Source organism: Macaca fascicularis, chromosome 1 (genome assembly GCF_037993035.2).
Source record: "Macaca fascicularis isolate 582-1 chromosome 1, T2T-MFA8v1.1".
NCBI lineage: Eukaryota > Metazoa > Chordata > Mammalia > Primates > Cercopithecidae > Macaca > Macaca fascicularis.
In genome coordinates, this window is record NC_088375.1 from 209,175,609 (window position 1) to 209,186,577 (window position 10,969).

Sequence of the window (10,969 nt, forward strand, 5' to 3'; positions counted from 1 at the left end):
TGACTTTAAGAAATGTTCCACATGTGGGAGGTGATATTGAGCCACAGATGTCGGGCTGAGATCTCACGGACTGCTCCTGCCCTGCAGTCGAGCCCAGCAGCACACAGGATTCAGGGATCCATCTGGTTCCTATTTCAGCAGAATGACAAGTGACTGCACGCCGTGGACCTTTGGAGTCACTGGGTAGTTGAAATGCCAAATCTAGAGCCCTTGAGCACTGGGGCCGCATGGCTGGTGACTTCTTCCCTTGCTCATCTTGGTCCCGGCCCTCTTTCCTAGGGCCACCCCTTCTCCTTCCGTTAGGTTTCATGGCAGTGGACACTGCCTAAATGCTTCCCCAGGTCACATTCAGGATAATTGTGACCAGGAGGGAAGGGAGGTGAGGCCAGTTGGGAAGGGGTCACTCAGGGGACTTAACGCCTGGCAAGGTATCATTTATTCAACCAAGTGCTGGATACTCAAGTATCCCATATATTATTCTATATACCTTTTTGTGTGCCTTAACTAATGCATTTTTTAAAGTCAGTTTTTCTGTGATATCAGACAAATACTTTAGCATTTAAATTCTCTTTCTCTCACTGAATTTACTAGTGAATTCAGTTATGAATAATTTAGCCCAAAATTAACCTAGTGAGGATTTTACCTGCAAATTAAATGTATCTAGCACCAAAGGACTTAAGTTCTAACCCAGGAACCCCCTTTTACAAAGCACTTACTCTTACTTTTCTGATTGTTTAAATAAAGGCAAGTAATTCCTTTTCCCTCTTCACTCTGTGGGACAGTTCTGAAGAATAACTTAATTTGTTTTGTGAATGGTTTGAAATTCACCGGGCAAAAGCCACAGCTAATAGATTATAGTAACATAGAGACGCCACGTGCCACAGACCTCACCTCCTTGCTTCTGTTTCCGCTCCCGCTAGCTCAGCCTTTTCCCTGCACTGCCAGGCATTGTAGTCTAGGGGTCAAGCTACCTTTGAAGCCAGGCACCCCCAACTACTTGTATGACCTGACCCTAAGCAGATTATTTCTTTCCTTGGATTCTGTCAAGGGGGAAAATACTTCCCTTACAAGGTTGCTGTGAAAATAAAGTGTGATAATGCATGAAAAGCACCTTGCACATAGTAGGTGCCTAACACACATCTGTATGCCCTCGCCGCCAGACCCCTGCCAGTTGTTTTTCTTTTCCCCTAGTGGTTCTGTTCATCGGAGTCAAACTGACTTTGCTTTTGTGACTGGCAACTTGATTGGTAAATTCTTCTCCACTCAAACCCGTGGGAGCCTGGACCCCTATGAAGGGCAGGAGGTTATGGTGCGGGCCATGTTGGCCTTCCTGCAGAAGCACCTCGGTAAGGAGAAAACTGGGGCTTTGGGGGCAACCGTGGGGTCCCTTAGATTTCCTTGCAGCAGAGTGAAATCTCTGACATGTCTGGGATCTGGGAAGGAGATTTATGGCAAGTGGAAAACCTGAGTGAAGGAGAGAGTTACATAGAATTACAGAAAAAACAAGGCCAGTTGCAGTGGCTCATGCCTAGCACTTTTGAGGGTTGAGGTGGGAGGATGGCTTGGGGCCAGGAGTTCGAGATCAGTCTGAGCAACATAGTGAGACTCTATCTTTACCAAACAAACAAACAAACAAACAAACAAATTAGCTGGGTGTGGTGGCACACACCTATAGTCCCAGCTACTCGAGAGGCTATGGTGGGAGGATCGGTTAAGCCCAGGAGGTCTAGGCTGCAGTGAGCCATGATCGCACCACTGAACTCCAGCCTGAGCAACAGAGCAAGACCCTGTCTCTAAATAAATAAATAATTAAACAAATAAATAAGAAAAAACACTTAACTGAAAGTTTGGAGATTCTGACTATCTTGCTTGCAGAATGACTTTGGCCTAGTCATTTAACCTCTCTGAACCTTGGTTTCCTCCCTGTAAATGGAGTATTCACCTCTCTCTACTCCACCACCTCTCTCCTTACCCGGACTCATTATTACCCACCTTATCTGCATTGTAGGGGAGCTTATGAGGATGACGGGCTAAATTTATGGAAGTGTTTTAAAGAAACAAAGCATGGAAGGACTATGAATAATGTCATCAGTCACAGAGCAGCTAAAGGTCCAGACCTGCAGAGGTCCGTGGTCCAGCTTCCACCCAGAGGAGGCATCCTCTTACTAAGCTTTATTGGTTACAAAGGCTAGAGGCTCACAAACTCAGCTTGAGAAAAAAAGGGGAGTTTGTTTATGAGACTGCACCTGGACTGGGTGGGAGCGCAGTTATAGAAATCAGGGTGGCTAGCAGGACTGACTTTTCTTTCCGTCTGTCTCATGGGGTCAGTCTCTCTGTGTTTTCCTCTCATGACATCTCTTTTTCTTTGTTCCATTATGCATTTTTTTTTCTGCTCTGTGGTTTTTCTCACTGATAGCAGCTGTTTATTCCGTTTCTACTTCCTCATAGCTTGAACCACTTAGAGTGTGTTCCCTCTAGCTTGTGGCATCTTTTCATCTTCAGCTCCCACTGCTCACTGCCGTATTTTTTTTTTTTTTTTTTGATTTCTTTGAATAGATTCTCAAGAGAGGCAATTTGATTGTATCACCTCCTCTTTGCCTGCCAGAACACACTGTAGCCCTGTCCCAGCGAGGCTCCAACGCTCTCTGCATCAGAGGTCCCTTTCTGATCCCTTAGCAGGTGCTGTGTGCAGGGCAGTTTCCACGAGAAAGGAACCAGGCTTGCCTGAATTTCGAAGGTTTGCCTTTAACATAAGAGCAAGATCTCCCACTTTGTAACCCCCCTCTACTTGCCCAGATTAACCCCTCAAGAGCTACCCAGAGAAGCCTAAGATGGCACCTGGCAGTTCCCTAGATATTTGAAGTCACCTATGCTGGTCCTCTCTGAGTGTTCTGTTTATTAAGCTAAATGTTCGTGGTACCTCCACCTTTCCCTGCTCAGTTCCCCGTGTTGCTATTTGTTATCCCCTTCCTTTGGAGTCACTGTTTTTTGGTGCTCCTTCTGAAGTGTGGTGCCCTGGCTGGGCGTGTTAGCTCACATCTGTAATCCCAGCTACTTTGGGAGGCTGAGATGGGAGGATCGCTTGAGGCCACGGGTTTGAGACCAGCCTGGGCAACATAATGAGACCCCGTCTCAACAAAAAAATAAATAAAATTAGCCAGGTGTGGTGGCATGTGCCTATAGTCCCAGCTACTCAGGAGGCTGGGGTGGAAGGATCACTTGAGACTGGGAGGTCAAGACTGCAGTGAGCCAAGATTGTGCCATTGCACTCCAGCCTGGGCAATAGAGTGATACCATCTCCATAAAATAAATAGATAAACTGTGGTGCCCTGACTTGACTATAATGTGTTAGATGTGGTCTGACCAGTGCTGTCCTGGACAGTCACTTCTGTGCTCTGTTTTGTTTTGTTTGAGATGGAGTCTCACTCTGTTGCTCAGGCTGGAGTGCAGTGGTGCAATCTCAGCTCACTGCAATCTCAACCTCCTGGCTTCAAGTGCTTCTCCGGCAATTCTCCTGCCTCAGCCTCCCAAGTAGCTGGGACTACAGGCATGCACCACCACACCCAGCTACTTTCTGTATTTTTAGTAGAGGCAGAGTTTTGCCATGTTGGCCAGACTGGTTTTGAACTCCTGACCTCCAGTGATCCACCTGCCTTGGCCTCCCAAAGTGCTGAGATTACAGGTGTGAGCCATCGCGCCTGGCCGCCTCTGTGCTCTGGACACTAGGCTTTTAGTTGGATGACCTGAGTGCATTCACATTCCTCACAAGTGCACAACAAACTTAGCCTGGATTGAGTTTGCATTGAAAACACATCTGTCTTACGCATTTATTGACTTTCTGGAAGTAAATTTTCATTTTTCTATTTCTGCCTGTTCGTTTCATCTTGCACATCATGAGCCTTGATTCCATTCTGTGTTTGGAGACCTTAGGGTCAATAAGAGATTTAGGGCATCATTCTTATCACCTGGCAAGTAGGGAATGGACCCATGTCTCAAGACTTTGATGGTGCCTGACTGCCTGGTCCTCAGCCCTCTTTCCCTGTCTCTTCATAGGCACCATGCCATTATAAAAGCTTAGGATGAAAGATGATAGGAAGCCCACCATGGCACGATTGTGCTCCCTTTAAAAGCAATACCCGTTGAGCTAAGATACTCACTGTTAGAGACCAGCAGACATGGAAATGGGGTAGGAGGCACTTAGACTGAAGGAAGATTGTTGAGGACTTACTTTATGCCAGGCCTTCTGCTCCTACTTTATCGTGGTAATTCTAGAGATAGCCCTTTCCAGAAGATACCTTTATTTTTGACTCCATTTTACAGGGGAGGATACCGAAGCATAGGAAATTAAATAATTTCTTCAAGCTTATCTGGTTATCAAGTGGCAAAGCCAATATGTAACCTAAACTGGCCAGTTCCAAGGCCCATGCCCTTAGTCACTTCACTATGCCGGCGGTGACTCTGAGTGATAAGTTCCATGGCCACACTAGGCACTCAGTCTTTAGACTGTCCACACGGAGGACAGTCGCCTAACTTTGACAGGAGTGGAAGAACAGCTAGGAAAGGAGGCTTCCTTGACAACACAATGCTTGCCTTTAATCTTAGCAGAGGGTTCACAGGCAGGAAAGGGCGAAGGTCTTCTGGACAGAAGGCACAAATGCTTGAGTGGGCCTGGTCAGGATTGGGAAACTGTGCTTAGTGTATCTGGAACTCAGGAGAGTGAATTGTTGAAAGACAAAGATAAAGAAGTGGGCAGAAGCCAGACGAAGATGCCCACTTCGGATTTGCTGAAGTGAGTTTGAATGTTATTCCACAGGCCGTCAGGAGCCCCTGGTGGGTTTTAAGCAGGTGAATGTCGTGATTAGACTTGTGCTCGCAGTCTGGTGCGTTGTGGAGGATGGGGCAAGGTGAGAGGCAGGGAGCTTTTAGGTAGGAGGTTCTTGCACTAATCTGGGTGATAAGAGATAAGGCAGTCTGAAAAAGTCGGGTGCAGTGGCTCATGTCTATAATCCCAGCATTTTAGGAGGCCGAGGCAGGAGGATTGCTTGAGCCTAGGAGATTGAAGCTGCAGTAAACTGTGATTGTGCCGCTGTACTCCACCCTGGGTAACACAGTGAAACCCTGTCTCAAAAGAAAAGAAGAAGGCCAAGCGTCTGGGCTTGGGCTAATTAGCTTTACAAAGAGAGAAAAGCTTTTAGTAGCCACATAGTACATTGTCACATGGGAAACTAAAATAGGCTGTAAGTGGCTCAACTGAACCTCTCACTCTGAAAAAAATCCTTCTGAGAGCACTAGTTTGGCTGCTCTGGGGATATGATCTTCTATGAAGACTGGTGCTTCCTTCGTATTAACTCCATGCAGCTCCTGTCTGCACCTACTTTCCTCTCCCACTCTCATGGAAGACTATTTCACACCTTCTTTCTCCTCAAACCTCTCACACCTCTTCCCTTATCCTGTCTCTCAGTTAACTTTGCCTCCCACTTCACCGAGAAAATGGAAGCACCCAGCACTTCCTCAGACTCCCAACACCACCTCTCCCCTCCTTCCTGTGTATAATCAGCTTTCCCTTCGGTTTCTAGAGTTCCCACCTCAGTTGCCTAATGAAGGCCAACCCCCCAACACGAGATTCCATCCTCTTCTGTCTGCTCAACATGATTGCGCCAGTGATTCTTCCCTCTTTATTTTATTTATTTATTTATTTATCTGGGACAGAGTTTCACTCTGTCGCCCAGGCTGGAAGGCAGTAGCCGCCATCTCAGCACACTGCAACCTCTGCTCCCAGGTTCAAGCGATTCTCCTGCCTCAACCTCCCGAGTAGCTAGGATTACAGTCACCTGCCACCATGCCCAGCTAGTTTTTGCATTTTTAGTAGAGATGGAGTTTTGCCATGTTGGCCAGCCTGGACTCAAACTACTGACCTCAAGTCATCCACCCACCTCGGCCACCCAAAGTGCTGGGATTATAGGCGTGAGCCACCATGCCCAGCCCCTCTTTACTTTAGATCATCAATTTTTCCCTGTCTCGTGGTTCATTTCATGCTGAAGTTTCTCACAGAAAAAAATAATTTTCTCTTGACCTCAATATCCCCTGCACTTGCCACCCATCTCCCTGTTCCCCATCACAGCAAAACTCAAAAGAACGTCTGCCTTTGCTTTTTCTAATTCCACTCTTCCCATTCCCTCTTAACCCACTCCAGGCTTGCATCACAGTGCTCCATCAAAACCGCTATTGTCAGGGTCCCCAATGACCTTCACAACGCTAGCTCCAATAGTTCTCATTCCCCATCTTCTGGAACTCTCTGCAGCTTCTGATGCAGTTGATGGCCCCCTCCTCTGGGAAAACTCCATCTTCACTTCAGAGATCCACACTGTGGACTTTCTCCTATCTCCATGTTTGGGTATTTTCCATCAGCTGTGCTGCTTGCAGGGCCCAGTGCCTGGACCTCTTCTCATGGCTTTCCATGCCACCTCCATGCTGGGTACTCCCTCTGCCACTGCTCCCCATCTCTACTTAGTCATCTAATAGAAGTAACAAAAAAAAAAACCAATTTCAACTGCACTCTTTCCCTTCTTCATTAATAGTAGCTCCATCCTTCTACTCAGGTCTAAGTCTTTATCCTTGTCTCTTGTCTTTTCTCTCTTGCCGCCCACCCAGCCCCTCAAGCAATCCTATTGGCTCTACCTTCAAAATACACATGGAATCAAATCACTTGTCACCACCCCACAGCTACCATCCTGTCCAAATCATCTCTCATCCAAATTAGTGCAGTGGTTTCCTAACTGGTCTCCTCACTGCCACCCTTGCTAGTCCCTCCCCCTCACAGTCTTTTTTTTATTTGTATAAATGTAGGGGGTACAAGTACAATTTTCTTACATGGCTATATTGCACGTGGTGAAGTCTGGGCTTTTAGTGTACCCATCACCCGAATAGTGAACATTGTACCCAGTAGGTAATTTTTCGGCCCTCGCCCCCTCCTACCTGCCCACCTTTTGGAGTCTCCAGTGTCTTATTTTTCTGCTCTGTATGTCCGTGTGTACTCATCGTTTAGCTCCCACTTATAAGTGACAACATTCGGTATTTGACTTTCTGTTTCTGAGTTATTTCACCTGGGATAATGGCCTGCGTTTCTGCAAAATGTGATTTCATTCTTTTTTTTATAACTGAGTCGTATCCCATGGTATATCGGTACACCAGATTTTCTTTATCAGATTTTCTGTTGATGGGCACTTAGGGTGATTCCATATCTTTGCTGCTGTGACTAGTGCTGTGATAAACATACACGTGCGGGTATCTTTTTGGTGTAATGATTTCTTTCCCTTTGGGTAGACAGCCAGTAGTGGGATTGCTGGATCAAATGGTAGTTCTATTTTTAGTTCTCTGAGGAATCTCCATACCGTTTTCCATGGACGTTGTACTAATTTACATTCCTACCAACAGTGCATAAGCGTTCCCTTTTCTCTACATCCTCACCAACATTTATTGTTTCTGGACTTTTTAATAATGGCCATTCTGACTGGTGTAGTATCTCATTGTGGTTTTAATTTGCATTTCTCTGATGATTAGTGATGTTGAACTTTTTTTTTTTTTTTTTTTTTTTTTTGAGACGGAGTCTTGCTGTGTCGCCCAGGCTGGAGTGCAGTGGCCGGATCTCAGCTCATTGCAAGCTCCGCCTCCCGGGTTTTTACGCCATTCTCCTGCCTCAGCCTCCCGAGTAGCTGGGACTACAGGCGCCCACCACCTCGCCCGGCTAGTTTTTTGTATTTTTTAGTAGAGACGGAGTTTCACCATGTTAGCCAGGATGGTCTCGAACTCCTGACATCGTGATCCGCCCGTCTCGGCCTCCCAAAGTGCTGGGATTACAGGCTTGAGCCACCGCGCCCGGCCTGAACTTTTTTTTTATATGTTTGTGGGAAACTTGTATGTCTTCTTTTGAAAAAAATGTCTATTCATGTCCTTTGTTCACTTTTTTCTTTTTTTGAGTCCAGTTTCTGCAGAACACCTACTTTTTAATGGGATTATGTGTTGTTGTTTTTTTTTCTTGTTGAGTTATTTGAGTTCCTTGTAGATTTTTTTTGGGGACGAAGTCTTGCTCTGCAGGCTGGAGTGCAGTGGTGTGATCTCGGCTTACTGTGACCTCTGCTCCCCAGGTTCAAGTGACTCTCCTCCCTCAACCTGCTGAGTAGCTGGGATTACAGGTGCCCACCACCATGCCTGGCTAATTTTTTTGTATTTTTAATAGAGACAGAGTTTCCCCATGTTGGCCAGACTGGTCTTGAACTCCTGACCTCAAGTGATCCACCAGCTTTGGCCTCCCAAAGTGCTAGGGTTACAGGCGTGAGCCACCGTACCCAGCCTTTCCTTATAGATTTTGGATATTAGCCCTTTGTTGGATATATAGTTCGGAAATATTTTCTTCCATTCTGTAGGTTGTCTATTTACTCTGTTGATTGTTTCTTTTGTGGTACAGAAGCTTTTTAGTTTAATTAAGTCTCATTTGTCTGTTTTTGGTTTTGTTGCATTTGCTTTTAAGGACAAATTCTTTACCTGAGCCAATGTCCAGAAGAATTTTTCTTCTAGGATTTTTATAGTTTCAAGTCTTATGTTTAAGTCTTTAATCCATCTTGAGTTAATTTTTATATATGCTGAAAGATATGGGTCCCATTTCATTCTTCTTCGTATGGCTATCCAATTTTTCTAGCACCATTTGTTAAATAGGGTATCTTTTCCCCATGTATATATTTTTGTTGACTTTGGCAAAGATCAGTTGGTTGTAGGTATGGGGCGTTTATTTCTGGGTTCTCTATTCTGTTTCATTTATCTATTTTTCTGTGTTTATACAAGTACCATGCTGTTTTGGTTACTATAACCTTGTAGTATAATTTGAAGTTGGGTCATGTGATGCTTCCAGCTTTGTTCTTTTTGCTTAGGATTGCTTTGACAGGCTCTTTTTTGGTTCCATATGAATTTGAGGACTTTTTTTCTAATTCTGTAAAAAATGACATTGGTAGTTTAATAGGAATTGCGCTGAATCTGTAAATTGCTTTGAGCATTATGGTCATTTTTAACAACATTGATTCTTCCATTCCATGAGTGTAGGATGTTTTTTCCATTTATTTGTGTCATCTACAATTTCTTTAATCAGTATTTTGTAGCTCTCTTTGTAGAGATCTTTCACCTCCTTGGTTAAAGGTATTCCTAGGTTTTTTTTTTTTTTTGTGTGTGTGTGTGTGTGTGTGTGTGTGTGTGTGTGTGTTTTGTGGCCATTACAAATGGGATTGAATTCATGATTGGGTTCTCAGCTTGATTGTTACTGGTGTATAGAAATGCTACTGATATTTTTGTTTGTTTCCTCGTTAGTTTTTTATAGAGACAGTGTCTCACTTTATTGCCTGGGCTGGTCTCAAACTCCTGGGCTCAGGCGATCCTCCTGCTTCAGCCTCCCAAAGTGCTGGTGTTAACAGGCATGAGCCAGTGCACCCAGAAAAATCACCACCACTGATTTTTATACACCAGCTTGGTATCCTGAAACTTTACTGAAGAGTCATTTTATTTATTTATTTATTATTTTGGCTTCCTCAATCATGGTATTATTATTTATTTATTTCTCTTTGAAAAAGACGGAATGCATAACGAATTTGCATGTTATCCTTGTGCAAGGGCCGTGCTCATCTCTGTGTTATTCCAGTTTTAGTATATGTGCTGCTAGAGCGAGCACTAAAGAGTCTTTTCTTCATAGAGCAGCCAGAGTGATCCTTTTAGGAATTTAGTGAGATCTTCTCACTCCTCTGCTTTGAATTCTCCAGTGGCTCCCAGTCTCCTTAAAAGCCAAAGCCAGACTCGATTATCCTGCCAGGTATATGTCACGTGGCCCTCCAGTCCCTCCTGGCCTCCTCGCCTGCTGGTCTTCCCTTGGCTCACTTCACTCTCACCACATGAACCTGGAACGCACTAGGCACACTGCTGCCTCAGGACCTTTGTACTGCTGCTCCCTTTGTCTAGAACATTCCTCTCAGATAGTCTCATGGCACACTCCCACTTCCTTCAAGCCTTGCCTCAAATCTCACCTTCTCAGTGAGGCCCACCCTGACCACCCTTTTTAAAATATTGGGCCAGCCGGGTACTGTGGTTCAAACCTGTAATCCCGACACTTTGGGAGACCAAGGCAGGAGGATCACAAGGTCAAGAGATCGAGACCATCCTGGCCAACATGGTGAAACCTCGTCTCTACTAAAAATACAAAAATTAGCGGGGCGTGGTGGCACATGCCTGTAGTCCCAGCTACTTGGGCTGGGGAGGCTGAGGCAGGAGAATCACTTGAACCTGGGAGGCGGAGGTTGCGGTGAACCAAGATTGAGCCACTGCACTCCAGCCTGGTGACAGAGCAAGACTCTGTCTCAAAGAAAAAAAAAAAACATTGGACCCTTCCTTCCTCCCTTCACCCCAACCCCCAGCTACCACCAGCACTTCCCTTAGCGGGCTCTATTTTTTTTCCATGGCACCCCTCCCCTTTTCACATCCTACATAATTTACTATGTTTGTTGTTTGTCTCTGCCTGCTAGATGATGAGCTCTGTGAGGACAGCAGTTTCCATCTGTTTTGTTTGTGGATATATTTTTAGCTCAAAGAACAGAGTGTGGCACATAATGGATGTGCTTATTGTTTTTTGAATTAATGACTATGTAGCGTTTATATGTTAGGACCTATGACATGCCAGGTTCCTGGCAAGGTGCTGGGAATCCAAAAATGCATGAGAGTGATCCCTGCCTTCTGTCCCAGAGTCTGTTTTGAGGAAGGCCACCATTCACCTGCTCAGCTTGCCCTGCTCCCTCAGCCTGAGGGCTTGGACCCTTTGTGCCTGTTCTTGCTGTGTGGTTACCCCTATCGGCTGTGAGCTCGGGGCCCCCTCTTGAGTCATTCCTGGGGTTACGCTGCTCCATAATGTTGCTGTCCTCTTGCTCCTGCCCTTCACTGA

General features: G+C 45.4%; 1 protein-coding gene and 1 non-coding gene across 19 annotated transcripts in view; one reads left to right on the top strand and one right to left on the bottom strand.

The window, feature by feature from the left end:
* Window positions 1–10,969, top strand: part of PAFAH2 (platelet activating factor acetylhydrolase 2) — a 41,871-nt gene that overhangs the window by 28,419 nt on the left and 2,483 nt on the right. For 8 of the 18 annotated variants that reach the window (XR_012424231.1, XR_012424240.1, XM_005544375.5 and 5 more), the window contains one exon: window positions 1,192–1,346. The exons of 5 other annotated variants lie outside the window; for them this stretch is intronic. Coding sequence is in view for 11 of the 13 variants with exons in the window: in XM_005544375.5 (XP_005544432.2) it covers window positions 1,192–1,346 (155 nt within the window). In the remaining 2 variants the exon portion in view is untranslated. Of the gene's footprint in view, window positions 1–1,191; window positions 1,347–2,556; window positions 2,870–10,969 lie in introns of those variants that run through there. 5 more of the 18 variants (XM_074016197.1, XM_074016200.1, XM_065527345.2 and 2 more) reach the window with 4 other exon arrangements.
* LOC123570952 (U6 spliceosomal RNA) lies at window positions 9,609–9,712 on the bottom strand. Its single transcript, XR_006695178.2, has one exon. It is a non-coding gene; the product is annotated as a U6 spliceosomal RNA (small nuclear RNA).